The 24,399-nt window shown below is 33.9% G+C and overlaps 1 protein-coding gene across 3 annotated transcripts in view; it reads left to right on the forward strand.

Moving 5' to 3' along the window:
- LOC132560189 (inositol hexakisphosphate and diphosphoinositol-pentakisphosphate kinase 2-like) overlaps positions 1-23,850 on the forward strand; it is a 72,065-nt gene extending 48,215 nt beyond the window's left edge. For 2 of the 3 annotated variants that reach the window (XM_060224838.1, XM_060224839.1), the window contains exons 29-32: positions 6,867-6,971; positions 11,091-11,156; positions 22,406-22,597; positions 23,233-23,850. In XM_060224838.1, the coding sequence (XP_060080821.1) occupies positions 6,867-6,971; positions 11,091-11,156; positions 22,406-22,597; positions 23,233-23,789 (920 nt within the window). In that variant the 3' untranslated portion in view covers positions 23,790-23,850. The remainder of the gene's footprint in view (positions 1-6,866; positions 6,972-11,090; positions 11,157-22,405; positions 22,598-23,232) is intronic. The other variant, XM_060224840.1, reaches the window with a different exon arrangement.
- The last annotated feature ends 549 nt before the right edge of the window (positions 23,851-24,399 follow it).

Below are 24,399 nucleotides of genomic sequence, written 5' to 3' on the forward strand. Positions count from 1 at the left end.
AATTATAATGTCATTTTTTTTTTTTTTTGCTAGGTTTAAAAAGAATTGGTATAGTGTGACTTATCTATACACTATAGCTATATAAGTACAATATGTATACATGGCCTAATCAGTTATACACATCCCTACCAAGACACAGGCACTTTTCTTGGAAAAAGGATAAGTGCACTTTAAAAAGCACAAATACAGTTTGCTTACCACACTTACCTGCGTATAAGATATATAGTTTATTAACTCCCCTATTTCTAAGGGTCATTGTTTTTAATCAGGATAATATAATACATGATTTGTCCTTTCACAAGATCCCCATTTCCCATATCTAATGTTGTTAATAAAACGGAAAAGTCATTTCACCAATAATTTTCATCAATACCTATTACCATTGTTGGTTTTCTGGTTTTTCTGCTTCTGTGTCAGAAACAACCACCATATCGCTAATTGCGCCATTCATAGACTAATACTATTATAATGCACTGCTTATTGTTTAAAGGTCAGTCACATAATGTAATTTCTGCAACTTAAAAAAATTAATAAAACTTTTGCTTCACAATATAGCAAATTCAGATGTGGAAAAAATCCTAGCTAATATCCAAGTTTTCTTACAATTTGTCAAAACTTAAAAAACTGAAGCAAATTACGGTGATTACAACTCAAGTGAAATTTTACAATTTTGAGAATCCTTAAAAAAGTTTTATTTCAACAAATTTAAATAATGAAAAGAGCAATATAATATGCATTATGTAAATTTCATAATTTGCATTTTGTTGAATTTGATCTTGGATTGTGTTTTCAGTTTGTGATTTGTTAAATTGATTTAGATCTAGTGTTTTGTTCTGTGTGTTAGGTCACCTAGGTGTCCACAGCTACGATGAGATGGCTTGCATCATGTACCCCAGTGAGTTGGATTTGATGTATCCAGTACATAACACCATTGGCTGTTATTTATAGCAATGTGGCTTTGAATGGCACTAACACAATTATAACGTTCTGCTGAACCTTGCAACCTTTTATTGGACAGAAATGTTACTCTAATGAAGTCAAATACACAAAATTTTGTAAAGACAAGTAAAAATATATGTGAAGTAGAAAAACTATAGAATCTCGATGTTTATTATTCTCCATGAAACACATTTACACTCTGTCCGTCTGTCTGTGCATGCTTCCGTCTGTCTGTCTGTCCTTCTGTCACAGGACTTTTCTGGACTTTAACTCAAAACCATTTTACTCAACTTAATAAAACTTTCTGTACATATTTGGTTAGTGTCTAGTTGTACAATTCGCTATTGACATTTCATTTTTTATATTTTTTTCTGTTACCATGGAAATATAGTAAAAAACCCCACAAAATTAGTGTTAACTTTCCTTTCAGGGCTATAAATTTGAAACCATTCCACTCAACTCAATAAAACTTTCTGTAAATATTAGGTTAGTGCCTAGTTGTACAATTTGCTATTGATTCATTTTTTCTATTTTTTTCTGTTACCATGGAAATATAGTAAAAAAAAAACACAAAATTAGTGTTAACTTTCCTTTCAGGGCTATAAATTTGAAGCTGTTCCACTCACCTCCTCAATTCTTTCTGTATATATACAGTAAGTGCCCAAGTTGGGCCTTTTTTATTGCCAACATTTCATTACTTATCTTCCTTTTACTATCAAATTGAAAAAATTTGGTGACTTCTTTTATTTTTTCAGACCTTATAGTGTGTTGCATGAATTTGTTCATGGACAATACCAAGCTCTATTCAAATATCAACAGTCAAACACACAGGATCTACATCAAGTTATAAACTCTTACTACAAGGTTGATATATATATATATAATGTTGAAGTTGAGGAGATGTAAGGAATTTTAATTGATAATTGACAATTGACAAAGAAAGAAGTTTTATTTGGCTCTAACACTTTCACTGTATTAGATGTTTTGGTGATAGTAGTGATACACAGTATGAGGGACATCACAAATTGTTATAAATATGGTATATATATGACGTCTTTATATAAGATACCATATTTCACACCACTAGTTAGGTGTGGCAGATTATGCCAAGGTTTGTGGTTCTTTGTTTATTTAAAATAAAAAAGGAGTAAAGATTATGTCCCAGTATATCACAATTTAACGGGTTATTGTGTCTAAAAAAGTGCTGACATTTCTTCACTTCTGTTGTTTTTGGAAATGGTTAGCTGCATTCTACTAGACACAAAAGGTGTACAACTTCTCAGACAGGTAGTCATGTCTACACACTTAAGACATGTAGACCAGAATGATTGTCTTGGAAGCATTCAGTCCATAGCAACTGGTGTCTTGTCTATTTTTGTGATTTTGACAGTAAAATATAATTAAATCAAATCAGAAACAGAATATGTGTCATACTGATCTAGTGATTTCTACATAAAAAGATGACAGAATATGTGTCATACTGATCTAGTGATTTCTACATAAAAAGATGACAGAATATGTGTCATACTGATCTAGTGATTTCTACATAAAAAGATGACAGAATATGTGTCATACTGATCTAGTGATTTCTACATAAAAAGATGACAGAATATGTGTCATACTGATCTAGTGATTTCTACATAAAAAGATGACAGAATATGTGTCATACTGATCTAGTGATTTCTACATAAAAAGATGACAGAATATGTGTCATACTGATCTAGTGATTTCTACATAAAAAGATGACAGAATATGTGTCATACTGATCTAGTGATTTCTACATAAAAAGATGACAGAATATGTGTCATACTGATCTAGTGATTTCTACATAAAAAGATGACAGAATATGTGTCATACTGATCTAGTGATTTCTACATAAAAAGATGACAGAATATGTGTCATACTGATCTAGTGATTTCTACATAAAAAGATGACAGAATATGTGTCATACTGATCTAGTGATTTCTACATAAAAAGATGACAGAATATGTGTCATACTGATCTAGTGATTTCTACATAAAAAGATGACAGAATATGTGTCATACTGATCTAGTATATACTGTAATAAGCCTAGGGTCAATATAACATGTAACTTCTGACTCCAATTAGAGGGATAACTTAATACAAGGTCATCAAAATTCAACCTTATTACTAAGGGACCTATTAAAGGATAGACGCAATGAACTATGATTATATAGAACGGATCGCTTAGAAATATAAATAAATTATAGAATGTATTCATATTAGTGAGAATATTTACCTATAGATATCTGAAACTATGGTTTTATGTTATCAGGATGGTGATAGACAAATTTAACTTTAACAGATTAGTGTATATCAGATCTATGATAATGAATGATAGGAATATAAGCTGAGTGTCAGGTTTACCAACAATATACACATTGAATATCTAGTGTCTTAGTAAGTCCACCTTCTCCTACCAATATTGACATTTTTTCAATCAATTTGGATTTTCCTCAGTCACTTCCTAGGCTTCTAAATTTAGGCCTTAGCCTCACTGAGTCTAAGAAAGACGAAACAGTTAAATTCAATGTTTGGCTCTACTTTATCTAACTCTAAATTTGTGCCATTCACTTGTGTGTCTTTTGTACAATTATTTTAATGTCAGTGTGCTGATATACAAGTTTGATTTTGACTCCGGTCGAGAATTCCATACAAGTATTTCTGTCTTAAAGTTACTGTCTGGATCTCATGCTAGTCTTCCTTATAAATCAATACAATACCTAACAGGTCACATCATGCATTAAATTCATAAAAAACAACTTCCAACATTGTTACAGAACATATACAGGTGAAGATAATAATTGGGAACCATTATAGGATATTTATACTCAAAAGAAAAACTTTAATGTGGAGGAATAATTAAGATATGGAATGTTATTTTGTTATGTAACATCTGTGTGGTTGGCTGTGTGTACATCACTCCTATGGTTCTTCTGCCTACTTTGTCGTATCCTCACCCAAATGTTTGTTTTGATTTTGTGTTTTTGTTTATTTACTGTGTTTAAAAATGTGTTTATTTATTTCTATATTTGTTTTTTTTTATATTTATAGTCATTAGTCTGTTACTTGTACATATGTGTGAAGCTCATCAAATCTTATATTACAGTATTGTGTAGCTGTCAAAGTTATTGGAAGTTATTCCATTCCAGAATGCAAGAATCAGTCTAAAGTAATTGAAAGAAGAATACTGGAAACTTTTCAAAATGTTTCACTAGTCAGTGATAATATACCACTTTGTGTTGGCTAGCTAGATATCTGGCAATCTTTCAGGCTGGATAGATGGCTGCAGTGGGTAGTCGGCATTCTTCCTATTATGGTGACTGACTGGTTGACTCTCTGACTATCTTGGTGACTGTCTTGGTGACTGTCTTGCTGGCTGTCTTGGTGACTGTCTTGGTGACTGTCTTGCTGGCTGTCTTGGTGACTGTCTTGCTGGCTGTCTTGGTGACTGTCTTGGTGACTGTCTTGGTGACTGTCTTGCTGGCTGTCTTGGTGACTGTCTTGGTGACTGTCTTGGTGACTGTCTTGCTGGCTGTCTTGGTGACTGTCTTGGTGACTGTCTTGCTGGCTGTCTTGGTGACTGTCTTGGTGACTGTCTTGGTGACTGTCTTGCTGGCTGTCTTTTTGACTGTTTTGCTGGCTGTTTGCATCAAAGTTTTATTTTGTTTCGTGATATGCTTGAGTGTTGTGTCTTATGCCAACTAAATAAAGAGTTATGGCCCTTTCTCCACATTTTTAAAACATTTTTTTATATACTTAGATTACAGTGTTTAACCAATGTGGAATTTTCTTGACATTTTGCCAGATTGAAAATTAGAATGTAAAGTATTGCAAAGAATATGTAAGATCTGCACCCTGTAATCATTATATACCCAATGTGATTGATGATTCAGTACTTAATGTAGTATCAGATTCTCCACTTGGACGTGAGATGGTGTCTGTGTCGTGTATTTATCCATGTAGGGTCTCTTGTTTCTGTAGTTTTCATCTCACAGCAGTCATCCTGCATGCTTAAGCGACATTTTCCATGCCAGCAAGAGTGATTACTAAAATCCACATTCCTTATTTTAAGTATTTGAAATCATTTTAGAATTCTAATGTCAATTTAGCAATTACAGAATTTTCTTTTTTTTTCAACAGTTGTAGTTTTATGTTATAATGTAAACTCTGTAAGTGTAACATGTTTTGTATTGTTGTGTTCTATCAGGACACTAATATGTATCTTTAAATACATTATAATGATGAATGATCAATCGTATTCAAATATTGATAATATCAAAGAGAATTTAATTGAAAATTAATTTATTTCCACAGAGAAAGATTATATAGCTCCTGAGAGTAAGGCAGACTTGTTACATCTTATTTTATTTTTAAAACTTTTAGAATTTTATGTTTTTAATCAATTTATATATTTAGTATTATGTTGGGGTTTTTTTTATTAAAGCACTGCTTTAATATTGCAAGGCATTATTTACTTCTTTTTAATACACATATATATCAAATTAATAAGGTCTGTGAAAAAATTATTTATGATTAAGCATACAAAGCATGAACTCACATTAATATTTTTGGGGATTCTTTAATTTAAAGCGGTTTCATCTTAGTTTTTGATACTTAGACAACGCTTTATGGAAACAATGACAAGTTATTTGGACACCATTTCACCTGTAGGATACTGGAGCCTTTTGATGTAGATGAAATTGAATTGTTTTTTTCTGTATGGAATATGACATAGGTTTTGTAGTCGTAAATGTGATTTAAAGTGCCATTGCATTCAAGTTGATTAGATAAAAAGATTACTGGGTTTTCATAGCAACAGAGGTACTTGGTTACCTTTGCAACAAGGTAAATTGGTAACAACAGCAATTTTCATTACATTGAAGATGATTGTAAGGTTACAGTGGTAACTAAGAGAATCCACCTAGTGATGATGATGATGATGATGATGAAAGTTTTACTAAACCCTGCATGGTAACATGTTACAACTATTGTATTTGTCTGAAATAGTTTGTCACAACTTCTGTTGTTCTTGTTGCTTGTTTGCACACAAGAAAGTGTTATAAAAATGTTCATGGGAAATAACTTTGTCTATTATGAATAATTTGTTTTTAATTATCTGAAAGGATGTTTTTACAAAATGGGTGTTTTTTTTTCCAGCTCAGCAGCAGATATTAAAAGTTCCTAATTATCTGTTATTGTCTTTATACTTTAACTATATTCCATGGTTCTCACCTGATACTGTTCTGTTGTACATCCTGCACTTATATACTGCCATCTGGTGGCCAAATTATCAAAAATGAAAAATTTAGATGAAAGAAAGCAATTAGTGACCAGGATTTTCTTATAATTCTTCTGCTTTGAAATTCTGACGGAATGAGGCATTGCTGATGATACATATTGTAATGATAATAACTGTAAAAGATTTGATGATCATGATATACATGCACACTGTATTAAAAATATTTCATGCCTTATTTCTGAAATGTCAAAAAGTAGTTTTACTCAAACTAAGACTCTGATGATTTATGTTTAATGTTAAGTACTCATAGGAACTTACTATATGTTAGCTCAAAAAATCTATTTAAATCTCTGCATGGTAATAGTGGAAATGTGTTGATATATATTTTTTCAAGTTAGTGGTACAGGCCCAATAGGCCTCTTGTTTCAAGTACCAGTAATGAAAGGGTACAAATCTAATTCAGGAAAAGGATGAAAGTTTTTGTGTAGAAGTTAGAGTAGAGATTAAAAAAAAAAGTTTAGAGGTTAAGGCCAAAAACAAATATGGAATTTTGTGTAGAAGTTAAAGAAAAATAATGTACAGAATTGATAGGGAAGACACATTGCTGAAGTAGATTTTGTTGTGTTGTGATCTGTACTGTAGTGTGCACGTTTTGTTGTTACAGCTTTGATAGAACGCCATTATCTGACTGTCCATCTCCCTTTAGCCAGTGACCACCACCGGCGATCATGGTCAAGCATATTTTGCCTTGGGACTGATAGCCTTAAAGGTAATCCTGACTTATCTCCCCTTGATATTTCCTGCCTTTGTCATGTATGAGTGTTTGTAAGTGTAATTGATTATTGTAAATTTTTAGTGCAATTTAGTCTGGTCATTATCTTTTGCAATTTGCTTTTTTTTCCCCAGCTCATCTGACCCAATGGGCCAAGTGAGCTTATGGCATACTGCAGTGTCCATCGTCTGTCCTTTCTCTTCCACCCCTCAACTGTAAAAATTGCTGTTAGTTGTGAACCACTTTCAGGATTTTCACCAAATTTGGTCAAAAGCATCCTTGATGGAAAGGAATGAAATCTGATATAAATGTTTGGTCATGGTTCCCAGGATACTGAAATGTAGGGCCCATAAGGGGAAATTTTGAAATCTTTCTCCTCTTATAGGAATGATTATTTTTTTGCCCAAATTAGGTCTTTAGGTGGGAAGGACAGGGCTAAATGAAGAAAAATAGAACAAATTGTTTAAAATCTTTCTTACTGTAGGAAGGATTGGATTTTGCTTAAATTTAGTCTGAAGCATTCATAGACCCCTTGGGCATGAAGGTTGAGGCCCAATAGAGGAAATACGGAAAATTCTTTAAAATCCTACTTTTCCTAGGGGAATGATTGGATTTTGCTCCAATTTGGTCTTAAGCATGGTTTATGAAAGGGAATTTAGTTTGTATAAACAATAGTTCTCAGCATGTTGGAGCAGGAGGGATGGGCCCAATAGGAAAATTGATTAAATTTTTCAAAATACTCCTTCCATTTTCCTCCTTTTTTCACCAAACATGTTCTGAAGCATTCTTGGTTGAAGAGGGTTTCTTTAAACAACTTCTCAATAACTAACAGACCATATATTTTGATATTTGGCTCGTAATATTCTAGAATGAAGCCCGACAAAGATTGTGAAAAGAAATGACCTTGACTCATATTCTAGGTCACAGGGGGTCAAATTTGTAAAACCTTTAGAAAACTTCTTCTCATGAACTAAAAGGCCTGGAAGCATGATATTTTGCTGGTATTTACCTAGGATGAAACCCCAAAAAAATTGCGAAAAGAAATGACCTTGACTTACATTCAAGGTTACAGGTTATAAAAACCTTTCAAGGACTTCTTCTCATGAACTTTTCCCTAGAGGTATGATATTTGGCTGATAGGTACATTTGGCCTCTTGTTTAAATTTGTTTTGTTTTTTTTTTGTCTAAAAAAATGAACAGCTTTAAGTTTTAACTTATTGTCTCTTGTGTTAAAGTTAACCTAATAGACCTAAAATTAAATTTTTTAGCCTAATAACTATCTCTATCATAAAACTAGAATGAAAATGAAAAAATGTGCAGTAAAACATTAAAATTAAGTTTTGAAATAACTTCTGAATAAAAACGTATCTTCAAATGGACTGCCTTTATTAAAGATAAAATTACTTATGAAGGAAAAATTCACAAACACAAAACCAATCATATGTCAAAAAGGTTTACATACATTTATAATAACCAATTTGTCAATCAAATAAATATGTATAAAAAACATCATGCCTATCCTTTATAGATATAAATTAAGGCTTTTCTAAAAGCAATTTTATCTTTTTCTAAGGTAATTTTTTTATTTGGATTTTAGAATTTAGATTAACAACTTTAAACAATAAGAGATATTTGGTGTGGTTTCACAATAATTATTTGTGAAAGTACAAATATTTTCAGTATCAAACTAAAAAAATAAATGATTATAATAAAGGAATATATCTTCTGCCTATTACATTCAGCCATGTATGTAAAACCAAACAAGCTACTGTACATGTAACCTATAGAGATATATTGTAAAAACCTAACACCGATTATGTGTGGTTTGATTTTGTATTTAACAAAATAGGTACAAAAGATTTTGAATTCTTCATTAGTGTAGAAGGTTTCAAGGTATTTAGAGTTATCTACCCTTTGACATATTTTATGAGACCTGTCAAGTATCCTGGAATAGAATTTGTTTACTTTTTCCCCTTTGTCATATTCAAATTTATCCTGCATTAAGCCCAGGGAAGCCAACATATCATATCTTGGTCAAGGCCATGAGGAGGGTTGTATGGATTGTATCTGGGTGAAGGTCATGAGGAGGGTTTTTGTAGCTTTATATCTGGGTCAAGGTCATGATAAGGGTTGTATGGATTGTATCTGGGTGAAGGTCATGAGGGTTTTTGTAGGTTTATATCTGGGTCAAGGTCATGATAAGGGTTGTATGGATTGTATCTGGGTGAAGGTCATGAGGAGGGTTTTTGTAGGTTTATATCTGGGTCAAGGTCATGATAAGGGTTGTATGGATTGTATCTGGGTCAAGGTCATGAGGAGGGTTTTTGTAGGTTTATATCTGGGTCAAGGTCATGATAAGGGTTATAAAGATTTTACTGGACAATAAACTAACATTGGTTTGGTAAACTCTTTGTAATACAAATGTTGGGTGTGAGCTTTAATTACTAATGCAAATTTATTCCTGGATGAATATCACATGATTCACTTGTGCAAAAAATGTGTTACTATGGTAACAATAATAATTGTTTTTATTTAAGATTCTCTTTTAACCTTGTCTTCATATCCTTAACACCCATTGGGGTCAGTTAGGGTCAATGTTACCAGATATAAACACCCATTGGGGTCAGTTAGGGTCAATGTTACCAGATATAAACACCCATTGGGGTCAGTAAAGGTCAACGTTACCAGATATAAACACCCATTGGGGTCAGTTAGGGTCAATGTTACCAGATATAAACACCCATTGGGGTCAGTTAGGGTCAATGTTACCAGATATAAACACACATTGGGGTCGTTTATGGAAAATGTTACTTGGTAGTAACACCCAGCGGCGTCGATTAGGGTAAATATTGTTAGGTATAAGTGATTTTTGTCTGGGTTTGTAGACTCTCTTCAAACTTAACAATAATTAAAGATTTGTAAGTTCATTAAATCTAAACATTCAAAGATTTATCAAAAACAAGCTGCAGTTTCATATTTGATTAATAAATGATTCCAGGTTCGTACTATAAGAATATTGTATGTTTGTAAATGATTAAGCCTTGATGTCTATTTATAAATGATTAAGCCTTGATGTCTATTTATAAATGAATAAGCCTTGATGTCTATTTATAAATGATTAAGCCTTGATGTCTATTTATAAATGATTAAGCCTTGATGTCTATTTATAAATGATTAAGCCTTGATGTCTATTTATAAATGATTAAGCCTTGATGTCTATTTATAAATGGAGTGATGTGATAATTAGTCGGGTATAGTTATAGGTTGGTTATTCCATTATGCATGTGATCTTTACATCTGCTTTATTCTGTAACTGTCGTTGTGTCAGACTGCTTATGTAGGTGTATACACAAACTGTTATTGCTCCTCATAATTAAAAGCACTGTATTCCTGAAATTTACACAAATTTGCAGCAATTTTCTCTACAAGCTGCTTTTTTTATTATAGTCACGCTTCACTGAAATCTATGCTTTAAAGTACAGCTTTATTCCCTTTATAAAAACCTTTCGATATTCCTTTTCTCTCATCAAATAATTTTTGTTTCAATTTTTTCATCTAAAGTGAACTTTCTTATTCTTCATTGTTTTCCATGTGAAAAAAAAGTTTTGTTTACGTCAGAAAATATCTTTATGTTTAAAAAGAACCAGTTGCTTAAAATGAACCTTAAAATCCAGTGTATGTAGACAAACAAGCAAATGTTAAGGAACAGATACCAAAAACTTTGTTATTAAAGGAAATCTTAAAAAAAAAAGACAATAACTTAGTGATTTATATTACAAATAAAAGCAATGTTAGGTGATAGTAAAAAAGGACATATTGAATTATCCTTGAATATTCCATCTTTTAAGTATGCCCATCAGAACACAAATATCATGTATGTATATATATACATACATCCATACATATCATGTGCATCAGATCAATTCTACTGTTCATTTTTACAAAGAACAGAAGAAGAAAAGCTGTGTTTGGTGTAAAATTTTAGATGTACTGATGAATTAATTTTTTTGTAATTATTCAAAAACTGAAAATTGTATATATAGAAGCATTGATGAATATAGCATGTGTGTTTATGTGATGTATGGATTCAATGTGCTCTCCTGTTCTATTGACTAGGTTTAGACGAAAATGTGATCCCGGTTATGGCGCGAGCAAAGTCTGCGTCGGTCCTAGGAACTTCGGGTATGAATACAGGGAGTGTGAAGGCACAATCTGATCCCTTAATTCTGATCAGGCATGGCACTATCATGTTGTTTAAGATTAGAATGGAACAGTCATACATTATCATAAACTTTCTGGTATAAAATCACACTAGGATGGGCTTTGTTTGATTTCTTTATCATTTCATTTAGAGCACTTTCCTGTTCTCTGTTCTTTAGTTTCCTTCACTCCTTTTTCCCTTCACTCCTTTAATCTTCCTTCAATCCCTTCTTCCTCTACTTCCTTTAAGTTTTCTTCATCCTCTTAACTGTCCTTCTTTCCTGTAATATTCTTCTTGTATTTCCTCCTCACACCTTTATACTCTCCCTCACTCCCTGCACTTTATTCCCTCTTTTACTTTCTTTCTATTCTCCCTGTTCCTTCCCTTATCTGTCACTCTCTCTAAAGTTCAATCTAACCCTCCTATTACTTGTCTTGTTTGTAACTTTGATTTCAACCCTTTTTCTTTCATATTCATTATTTTCTTACTTCTTCACCTGAATTGATATCCAAACAGATGAACCCAGGAGTATAACTAAAAGGCTGATCTCCTTAACAGTCTGACACAAAAAACCTCCATATTTAGTAAAACCTGAGAGGCTGACCTCATAAAATTTTACAAAATCTCCATGTTTAGTAAAGTTTTGGAGTCTGACGTCAAAGTCTTACAAAATCTCCATGTTTAGTTAAGTTTTGGAGTCTGACGTCAAAGTCTTGCGAAATCTCCATGTTTAGTAAAGTTTTTGAGTCTGGCGTCAAAGTCTTACAAAATCTCCATGTTTAGTAAAGTTTTTGAGTCTGGCGTCAAAGTCTTACAAAATCTCCATGTTTAGTAAAGTTTTTGAGTCTGGCGTCAAAGTCTTACAAAATCTCCATGTTTAGTAAAGTTTTGGAGTCTGACTTCAAAGTCTTACAAAATCTCCATGTTTAGTAAAGTTTTGGAGTCTGACATCAAAGTTTTACAAAATCTCCATGTTTAGTAAAGTTTTGGAGTCTGGCGTCAAAGTCTTACAAAATCTCCATGTTTAGTAAAGTTTTTGAGTCTGGCGTCAAAGTCTTACAAAATCTCCATGTTTAGTAAAGTTTTGGAGTCTGACCTCAAAGACTTACAAAATCTCCATGTTTAGTAAAGTTTTTGAGTCTGACGTCAAAGTCTTACAAATTCTCCATGTTAAATTAAATGTGGAAATCATGGCTTTGTTTGTCTATTTATGATATTCATTTATCATTATTTTGGTTTTGTTGTTTTAGTACGCCAGTATTACTTCTGAGAAATTGGCTAAATAAGTTATTTTTCATTTGTGAATATTGCTTTCCTTATTTATGAATAATAATTCATTTTGTCAGTAAGATCAACTGACTTGTCAGACAAATAATTCATTTTGTCAGTAAGGTCAACTGACTTGTCAGACAAATAATTCATTTTGTCAGTAAGGTCAACTGACTTGTTATACAAATAATTCATTTTGTCAGTAAGGTCAGCTGTGTTGTCAGACAAATAATTCATTTTGTCCTTCAGTTTTACTGACTTGTCAGACTAATAATTCATTTTGTCCTTTAGTTCAACTGTTTTGTCAGACAAATAATTCATTTTGTCCTTTAGTTCAACTGACTTGTCAGACAAATAATTCATTTTGTCCTTTAGTTCAACTGACTTGTCAGACAAATAATTCATTTTGTCCTTTAGGTTAACTGTCTTGTCAGACAAATAATTCATTTTGTCCTTTAGTTCAACTGACTTGTCAGACAAATAATTCATTTTGTCCTTCAGTTTTACTGTCTTGTCAGACAAATAATTCATTTTGTCCTTTAGGTTAACTGTCTTGTCAGACAAATAATTCATTTTGTCCTTTAGTTCAACTGACTTGTCAGACAAATAATTCAGTTCAACTGACTTGTCAGACAAATAATTCAGTTTTACTGTCTTGTCAGACAAATAATTCATTTTGTCCTTTAGGTTAACTGTCTTGTCAGACAAATAATTCATTTTGTCCTTTAGTTCAACTGAATTGTCAGACAAATAATTCATTTTGTCAGTAAGTTCAACTGACTTGTCAGACTAATAATTCATTTTGTCAGTAAGGTCAACTGACTTGTCAGACTAATAATTCATTTTGTCAGTAAGTTCAACTGACTTGTCAGACAAATAATTCATTTTGTCAGTAAGGTCAACTGACTTGTCAGACAAATAATTCATTTTGTCAGTAAGGTCAACTGACTTGTTATACAAATAATTCATTTTGTCAGACTAATAATTCATTTTGTCAGTAAGTTCAACTGACTTGTCAGACTCATAATTCATTTTGTCCTTTAGTTCAACTGTTTTTTCAGACAAATAATAAATTTTGTCCTTTAGTTCGACTGACTTGTCAGACAAATAATTCATTTAGTCAGTAAGGTCAACTGACTTGTCAGACAAATAATTCATTTTGTCAGTAAGGTCAACTGACTTGTCAGACAAATAATTCATTTTGTCAGTAAGGTCAACTGACTTGTTATACAAATAATTCATTTTGTCAGTAAGGTCAGCTGTTTTGTCAGACAAATAATTCATTTTCTCCTTCAGTTCAACTGACTTGTCAGACTCATAATTCATTTTGTCCTTTAGTTCAACTGTTTTTTCAGACAAATAATTCATTTTGTCCTTCAGTTTTACTGACTTGTCAGACTCATAATTCATTTTGTCCTTTAGTTCAACTGTTTTGTCAGACAAATAATAAATTTTGTCCTTTAGTTCGACTGACTTGTCAGACAAATAATTCATTTTGTCAGTAAGGTCAACTGACTTGTCAGACAAATAATTCATTTTGTCAGTAAGGTCAACTGACTTGTCAGACAAATAATTCATTTTGTCAGTAAGGTCAACTGACTTGTCAGACAAATAATTCATTTTGTCAGTAAGGTCAACTGACTTGTCAGACAAATAATTCATTTTGTCTGTAAGGTCAACTGACTTGGCCAAATTTAAAAAAACAGGCATGAATCATCTATTCAATAATAAATGTATGTTTTTCTGTAGACTAAACACCAGATCTAATTCTCCCCAGTATCAGACCAAGCAGCTTATTATACAGAGATTGATAAACGATTCCAACCAAGAATTGATATTTCAGATGTAAGGTAAATGTAGGCCTATGTTTGTGATAAACACCTTAAGTTAAAAAATCATACCACAGACTTAAGACAAAAATCATACCATAGACTTAAGACAAAAATCATACTCCAGACTTAAGACAAAAAACATACCACAGACTTAAGACAAAAATCATACCATAGACTTAAGACAAAAATCATACTCCAGACTTAAGACAAAAAACATACCACAGACTTAAGACAAAAATCATACCATAGACTTAAGACAAAAATCATACTCCAGACTTAAGACAAAAAACATACCACAGACTTAAGACATAAATCGTACTAAGGACTTAAGACAAAAATCATACTCCAGACTTAAGACAAAAAACATACCACAGACTTAAGACATAAATCGTACTAAGGACTTAAGACAAAAAACATACCACAGACTTCAGAGGAAAATTTTGCAACCGACACATATTTAACTTGCTTCTCTTTCTTCTGCAGGCCATGCTTGCACTTAGCATTTACAGGCGATATAAATGCCAATAGAAACATAGCTGTACAAAAGGTTTTCCAAATCTATGAATCATTGTCTTTGTGTTTTAATGCAATATGTTGGTTATGACAATCATAAAGCCTGTGAATGCTATCTGAATTTTGTATGGTTGTAAAGTGAAGAAAACAATCTAGATTTTCCTTCTTTTAGTGCAGAATTTGTAGGAGTTTTCTCTGAAGGATGTGTAAATATTGTTGTTTATCTTTTAAAAGGGTTTCTTCTGTATCCTCTGAAATGGAGGTCATTAAAATCAATCTAAGTTTATATTGTAATATTTTGGGTAATTTATGTCTTTTTACACAATATCTTTGATAAATTATGCCCCCCTTGACCCCCTTTCTAGACAGTATTTGTATTAAGTATCGACTTTGGATTGTTTTTTGTCTATGTCTGGATCTTAGGGTAGTAGTAGGAGTGGATTTGCTTTCTGTTTTTAATATTCTGTGATTGTAATCATCCTCAATGCCGGAGTCTTTTGTTGAAGATTGAATTCTTTCCAGTCTTTTCTGTAGTTTGTATTAGTGTGAATATTTTAACATTTTACAGACATTGTATGTCAGTCTGACACTGGTTAAAAAGGTCGTAATTCAGACATATACCATCAGAATATTTACTTTATTTTACACACTGATATTGTTAGGTGAAATAATTACAAAGAATATTGATGCTTCCTGTTGTGAATCTGTTTCTGATCAAATTATTTCATTATTTTATACATGTGACAACATACTTGATTATAAAGGACTGTTGTGTGATCTCATCATGATCCTAGTAATTACCTGATTCCTTTCTTCACATTTGTTGAATATTACCAGTGTTATGTTGCTAACATCTTCTTGCTCCCCGTTCTGTTGCTTTTGTTGGCCATTCATTCACTCCGATATAAAATCCTTCTTCCCAATATAACTAAGATTTGGACATGACCTTTGGAAACAAATTTTTGAAAAAGAAAATCTGTCTTTATTTGTTTGGTATGATATACTTTCATATCTGCTCAGAGAATGGAGCTCCAGTCACGTAGCTGAAAAACAAGTGTGTCACAGCGTGCTACCTGACCACCCTGAATAAATTAATCAGTCTGTGTGTAGTCTAATACTGTGCTTTTCTCAGAATACAAAATATTTCTGTGTATGGATAACCTATATATCTATATATCCAAGTGTATATAAATATTGATTCTCAACACTTAAGAGCCTGAAGATACCTAGACACGGCAAAAATTCTTTTTAGTTTAGCTCAAGACGGTTACATGGAAGACAAAATATTTCATTGGAAATATATCAGTGTAACAGTCATGAGTTAACCGTGAGTTTTTGCCATGGCCAGGTATCTGCTGTCTTTCAACATTAATGTGGTCAGAAGAATCCTTCGGGGAGGAGAACCAAGTGTATATAAATATTGATTCTCTGCACCTAAGAGCCTAAGGGGCAAGGTCAAATAGGTGAAAAAGAGTAAATTCTTTAAAATCCTACTCTTCCTATAGGAATGAAAGTGTATTGCCCAAATTTGGTGGGAAGCATTCACAGCTAAAGGGGAATCAGTCTTGTGTAAACATTAGACCTCGGTCCCCTGGGCTGGGAGGGGTAGGGCCCAATGGAGGAAATACATTAAATTCTTAAAACTTTTATTCTTCCTGTACAAGAATGATTGGATTTTGCCAAAGTTTTTTATGAAGTATTCTTGGGGGAAGAGAAATCAGCTCTGTAAACAGTGTGTTTTGGCCCCATGGGAAGAGAGCAGTGGGGCCCAATCGGGGAAGTAGACCAAATTCTTTAAAATCATACTTCTCCGTTAGGTCAGAAGCATCCATACAAGTTGGTGAAGTGGACTAAAGTTTTTATTTTTTAAGGTTCTCAGCCCACAGGGACCTGAGGGGTGGGGCTCAAAAGGGGAAATTTTGCAAGTTCTTTAAAATCCCTGTGCCAAAATTTTGTCTGAAGCATTCTTAGGTGAAGAGGAATGAATCTTGTGTAAATGTTAGGTCTTGGCCCTCCTGGGAGGGAGGGGGTAGGGGCCTACTAGGGAAAACAGAGGAAATTCTTTAAAATTCCTGCTCCAGGTATTGAAATTATTGGATTTTGCCCAAATAAGGGGAATCAGCTCTGTAGAAACAATGGATGTTGACTCCCTGGAGTAAGAGGAGAGGGGCCCAATTTGGGAATTTAAGTCCTTAAAATCAGTTTTCTGTACAAGAATATTGTCCAAGTTTAGTCTGAAGCAATTTTTATGGATAATGAATCAGACTTCTGTTTGACCACAAGTGTGGGACCCAATAGGAAAAGTATTTGTCATATTTGAAATTCTTTGTTAAATGGCAGAATAGCATAATTAGCCGTATGAGCAATACAGGCCTATTGGTCCTCTTGTTCACTCAAGTTATTTTTTGTTTTCCTGGAGCAACTCTACATAAAAATTTAAGCCATCAACAAAACAAAAGAGTAGGCCAAAAGAATGGAAGTTGCCAAGTTCATAGTTATAGAGAAAAGTTCATAACACCACATTTCCAGGGGAAAGTTAAATTGTGTAGACAACACTAACTGTAGAGGCTTGCTTTTTTGTTTAATGTTTAATTTAGAATTTGTGTTCCCTCTCTGTTGTGCATTCTTTTTGCCTCATTATGCTGCACGCATTGTATTTAAGCATGCTCACTGTTTCTTTTGTAGTATTAGTGACTTTGATAGAAACCTATCACAATGTTTTATTGTAGTTCAGTAGTGGCTCAATGAAATGAAAAATTCTGCAGTCTGATATAAAACAAATGTGACAAAGTCATTATTTATTTCAATGCTTCTTCAAGGATTTGAACCCAGAACCCTGGTAGATACTGACTGCACTCTACCACTAGCCTTGAGACAGCTTCTCTTTAGCTCGATCGGTTGAGCGTCAGACTAGTAAACTAGAGGTCCCAGGATCAGATCATAGCAGAACATTATGATAAATGATGACCTCAGTTGTACAGGAAGTCACATATCTATCAAATTTCTTTAAGTATGACAGAATGTGATTTATACTTTAGTTGTGTCGGTTTGATCAGCATTTAATGTTTCCTTATATGGGATACACAGAGGTTACAACATGTAATACAGGTGTTTCAGAGTATTTCTTTCAGATTGGTGATGTCGATGGAATAAAAGTTCTAATAAAACAACCAGTAGATTTTAATGCATCGTTTTGATGATTTACATGGTCACTTTTGTTGGACACATGACCGGTGTGGAGCATGACAAATGACCAGTGTGTAACATCAAATGACCGGTGTGGAGCATGACAAATGACCAGTGTGTAACATCAAATGACCAGTGAGGAGCATGACAAATGACCAGTGTGTAACAACAAATGACCAGTGTGGAGCATGACAAATGACCGGTGAGGAGCATGACAAATGACCAGTGTGTTTACTACATACTGTTTTCGACAGTAGAAAAAGTTGGCTGATTCCATACCATCTCGTACACTACGTACATCACTGTTAGTACACTTCACACTAGTCATTTAACTGATAACGATGACTGTGTAGATCTCGTACACTACGTATGTCAGTGCTAGTATACTCCACACTGGTCATTTGTCTGATAACGATGACTGTGTAGATCTCGTACACTACGTACGTCACTGTTAGTACACTTCACACCGGTCATTTGTCTGATGACGATGACTGTGTAGATCTCGTACACTTCGTACGTCAGTGCTTGCACACTAAACACTGGTCATTTGTCTGATGACGATGACTGTGTAGATCTCGTACACTACGTACGTCAGTGCTAGTATACTCCACACTGGTCATTTGTCTGATAACGATGACTGTGTAGATCTCGTACACTACGTACGTCAGTGCTAGTACACTCCACACTGGTCATTTGTCTGATGACGATGACTGTGTAGATCTCGTACACTACGTACGTCAGTGCTTGTACACTAAACACTGGTCATTTGTCTGATGACGATGACTGTGTAGATCTCGTACACTACGTACGTCAGTGCTAGTACACTCCACACTGGTCATTTGTCTGATGACGATGACTGTGTAGATCATTTGTCTGATGACACTGTGTACGTACGTCAGTGCTAGTAGTGCGTACACCCACACTGGTCATTTGTCTGATGACGATGACTGTGTAGATCTCGTACACTACGTACGTCAGTGCTAGTACACTCCACACTGGTCATTTGTCTGATGACGATGACTGTGTAGATCTCGTACACTACGTACGTCAGTGATAGTACACTCCACACTGGTCATTTGTCTGATGACGATGACTGTGTAGATCTCGTACACTACGTAGGTCAGTGATAGTATACTCCACACTGGTCATTTGTCTGATGATGATGACTGTGTAGATCTCGTACACTACGTACGTCAGTGATAGTATACTCCACACTGGTCATTTGTCTGATGACGATGACTGTGTAGATCTCGTACACTACGTACGTCAGTGATAGTACACTCCACACTGGTCATTTGTCTGATGATTGTGACCGTGTAGTTATAGAAACTCTTCTACTGGTTGTGTTATAAGTACATTTATTTTATATACGACAAGTGTTTGTGGTATATGGTACATTGGAATTTCTCTCATTCCAGTTACTTATTTATTAACAGTTACATAAAACATGAGCTGTAGCTGTTATAACTTTTAAAAAATGACCAGCAAGTATGAAAGAAATACCATATACATGTTTGTGTGACAGGTTTCTTCCACAAGAAAAAGCTGTTCAAATTGAAATAGACCTGCTCTGCACCAACATGTTTTGTTTATACATCAGCTATGGAGTAATGATATGAATTGTTGTTAAATGCTACTAATTAATATACAAAATTAAGAATTTCAGAAATATATGGAAATATTTTAATTCATCACAAATTTTAACAATGAATGGATGGGTTTTTTTTTTTTTTTTTTTTTTATAAAACTTCTGGAGATCTACATAAAAAATCAAAGTTTTACAGAAACTATTTTGAACTTCTTATTAAATGCTTTTAATTTCCACAAGAATGTGAAGTGCCCTTTCTGTCAAAGTTCAACTTCTCAAACATAAATAACTTTTTTTTTCAATTGTCTGCCTCTTTTCAAAATGGTCTGTTGGTGGAAATACACGACAAATTGTAATAGAAATAGTATTTTAACATGTTTAGACTTCTTGTTTGCTTCTGTGTGACTTCAGCTTGAGGCAGATATAATGGATACATGCCCAGGAAACTTTCACAGTGGATTAGCTATACCCTGTTTTGTCATTTTCGCTAATAGCATGAAAGTAATGTCTGGACTAAAATTTGATATTAAATCCAATGTATTTGTTTTGATATATGTTAGATTCAATTAAATCATGCCGGTCAAAAAATAGCAAATTTCAATTGAGGACAAAAAAAAAACATGAGTGAATTTTTCCCTGTATGCTGTAATCATATTACAGTCGGTTTCTATCAGTGTTTGATCATACAAGCCATATTAGTACAGTAGTAAATCTATATGGGAGTCCCAAGTCCTGTACACATAGAATGTTGATGGTATATATAAAATTTCTGGAAATACTTAGTTTCTAACGTTGAGTGACCCATTGTTTTTAACATAAAGTAGAAACAGACTCATGAAAACAAATTGTAGATTGATCTTTGTTATTATTTAGCCAAAAACTACAGTGGATTTCAATTTTTATACAAATCTGAATGATGTCTGTGGCACCGTTTAAGATTTTTAGCATTTGTCTTTTGTCTTTTAGTTTGTTTGATGTTATTTCCTTTTGGATCGTTGTGTGTTTTACCGGTTGATTGCCCTAATGACCTTTTATGTGTTGACGGGCTGTTAAGATTATAATAATGATAAAAATAATTATGATATCTGTGTCGTTCATCTTGATAACAAGAATAAATGGTTAGTAGTGATAGGCTTACTGTTTAATCAGATATTTTGGCGGGACTCAAATTTTTGGGTGCGACTAAAATTTCAAAAAAATGTTTTGAGGTTGAAACTTAATTTTGTAGATAAATGATTCTCAAAAAATCCACTGAAGTACTATAATCCATGTCAGATTTCATCAGTTTATCCTTTTGTTGGTATAATTTATAGATTTAGATTACAAGCATACTTAACAAAATATATCTCCTCAAAAAAGTCATGATTTAGCAGATTTTATTCAGTATTTAAGATGGTAAGGATTGTCTTATAACACCGGTGTAGTCTGGTAAGACATGGGTGTACCGGGTGTAAATTTGGAAATTTTCTGTACATATGTATTCAGTAATTCAGACCGTAAGGATTGTTGTATTACATTAGTGTGGTCTAGTAAGACATGCATTTACCAGGTGAAAATTTTGACATGTTATAAAAGTCAGTAGGGTGGGGCTTTACATGGGTTTATCATTGGTAAGTAGGGTACTCCTTCTATAACCTGGGTTTACCTGTGGTAAGTAGGGTACTCTTTCTATAACCTGGGTTTACCTGTGGTAATTATAAGTAGGGTACTCCTTCTATAACCTGGGTTTACCTGTGGTAATTATAAGTAGGGTACTCCTTCTATAACCTGGGTTTACCTGTGGTAATTATAAGTAGGGTACTCCTTCTATAACCTGGGTTTACCTGTGGTAATTATAAGTAGGGTACTCCTTCTATAACCTGGGTTTACCTGTGGTAAGTAGGGTACTCCTTCTATAACCTGGGTTTACCTGTGGTAATTATAAGTAGGGTACTCCTTCTATAACCTGGGTTTACCTGTGGTAAGTAGGGTACTCCTTCTATAACCTGGGTTTACCTGTGGTTATTATAAGTAGGGTACTCCTTCTATAACCTGGGTTTACCTGTGGTAAGTAGGGTACTCCTTCTATAACCTGGGTTTACCTGTGGTAATTATAAGTAGGGTGCTCCTTCTATAACCTGGGTTTACCTGTGGTAATTATAAGTAGGGTACTCCTTCTATAACCTGGGTTTACCTGTGGTAAGTAGGGTACTCCTTCTATAACCTGGGTTTACCTGTGGTAAGTAGGGTACTCCTTCTATAACCTGGGTTTACCTGTGGTTATTATAAGTAGGGTACTCCTTCTATAACCTGGGTTTACCTGTGGTAAGTAGGGTACTCCTTCTATAACCTGGGTTTACCTGTGGTAAGTAGGGTCCTCCTTCTATAACCTGGGTTTACTGTGGTAATTATAAGTAGGGTACTCCTTCTATAACCTGGGTTTACCTGTGGTAATTATAAGTAGGGTACTCCTTCTATAACCTGGGTTTACCTGTGGTTATTATAAGTAGGGTACTCCTTCTATAACCTGGGTTTACCTGTGGTAAGTAGGGTACTCCTTCTATAACCTGGGTTTACCTGTGGTAAGTAGGGTCCTCCTTCTATAACCTGGGTTTACTGTGGTAATTATAAGTAGGGTACTCCTTCTATAACCTGGGTTTACTGTGGTAATTATAAGTAGGGTGCTCCTTCTATAACCTGGGTTTACCTGTGGTAATTATAAGTAGGGTACTCCTTCTATAACCTGGGTTTACCTGTGGTAAGTAGGGTACTCCTTCTATAACCTGGATTTACATGTGGTAATTATAAGTAGGGTACTTCTTCTATAATCTGCTAATTAATACATATTTTGATGCTTATGTAGCGTTTGGAGGTTTCAACATGGTGCCATCCTTACGTCCCCTCGAAACACTACACAACAAACTAACCATGCGGGACATGGATTTATTCTTCGGCCGTGTCACCACCACCAAGTTTACTCCAGTGTCCTCTCCACCATACGGTTCCTCATCCAACACACCGGTTGTCTCACCACGACCACCAGCATTCCTCAGAGGTAAGTTACCTCCCCTTTCCAGAGAATGTCTATAAAAAGCTGGTGTCACTGAGAGCTTTTAATATCACAGATGTAAATTACATGTATAGTAAATCTCTAGGAATAATATGTAACCCTATGATACTTAGGGTATAAACATGCACTGCCAGCCCTCCTTCCTTGGCAGGATGACTCCCCAATTTATGCTTCAAATTTGTGATGTTTAGATCTGTTGTGTAAAACTGGTCTGTATATCAGACTAAAAAATAATATTTTACTGAAACGTCAGTCTTGAAACTTTGACCTTATCAAATTTTAACATTAAATAAAATTATATAAAATATGCCCCTATTTACCTTCATAAAGCCCATGGTGCTATTTGACAGTAGCTGTGTGTGTGAAATAGAGTGATACTGAACAGTATATGAATTTTTAGAGGGTTCTCTTTTTAGTTAGTTTTGAGAATAGAATGAAATTGAATTGCTATAAAAATAAGAAATGAACAGGAAAAAATAAAGGTGTTATATCACTTGCATTAAAAAGTTTTTCAAATCCCCACAAAAATGTGAACTATCATAATAAAAACAGCCTTCTCAGTAAATTGATTTTTTTATCATTATTATTTTCAATAGATGACATTGTTTTGTTGTCAACAGGGACAGGTATCAGTCTGCCTTCCTCTAGTAATTCCAGTGCTGGTCCATCATCTCCAACATCAGGATCGACACCAGTCGACCTTGTCAGTCAGCTCCGCCTCTACATCAAGGAGATAGATTCTGGCCAATCAGAAATGTTGACTGGCCAATCAGAAACAGACACTAGCCAATCAAATGAACCGACAGAAAATAAAACTGATAAGCCTTGTCATGTAGCTCCCAACACTGAAGGAAGTAAGTCTGGAGATCAGTACACTGGAAACAGATTCAAAGTCAGTCAAACAGAGCAAGGAGCTGTTCCAGCAAGATGTGAAAACACCCAATCAGAACTCACCATTCCTCAAACAAACTGTCAGTCAGACCAGGCTACATCTGAAGGACGGGAAAAAAGTTCTGACTCAAAATCAAAACAGACAGATGTAGGAGAATTACAGAAGGATAATGCTCCCACGTGTGAAAATGACACTGATATAAAAGATATTGAAACAAAAACAAAATTAAAAAGTGATAAATTTGTGATAGATAGTGTAACTGATGAAAGCCACTGTTGTAAATAATGATGCAGCCATTGTTTTATATTGACACTAAATTTACCTGTAATGATGTTTACATGTATTTACATGTTACATGTATTTACATGTAATGTTCCATCCATGGAAGGAGCAGCTCCAGGTAATGATGACAGAAAATGTTTCTTTCTTTGTAAATGTTTTAGTAATCTCCACAAAACCTGTTTGCATATTAAATTGGGCTTCGTATGTCCATATATTCATCAGCTTTAGCCAAACCACAGCTGTTACTACTCTAATTAAACCTTGTACACAAATCATACTAGTCCACCATAGCAATGTCTAGTCTGCTTCAAAAGAATCTCTGGTTTGAAATCACTTTCATAAAACTAGTCAAAACTACATAAATAAATTTTCATTTTAAAGATGCCTTACATGAAGTAAAATTGTGACACTTTTGGCGATATTTTTGTCTCGATGACAGACAAAACATCAACTTTTTGGTTTCTGATCTACTCTACCCAGAAAACAATCATATTAATTGAAGATATCTCAATGTACTACAGGTATAACTCCTTTATATGTGAAGCAAAACTCAAATCAATGGGGAAAAATTACTTCAGATTTTCTGCATATGTTTATAAGCTTCTACTAATAA

The sequence above is a fragment of the Ylistrum balloti genome, unplaced genomic scaffold, assembly GCF_031769215.1.
Source record: "Ylistrum balloti isolate Yb309-2 unplaced genomic scaffold, AGI_CSIRO_Ybal_v1 Utg371030, whole genome shotgun sequence".
In the NCBI taxonomy this organism is placed as follows: Eukaryota; Metazoa; Mollusca; class Bivalvia; order Pectinida; family Pectinidae; genus Ylistrum; species Ylistrum balloti.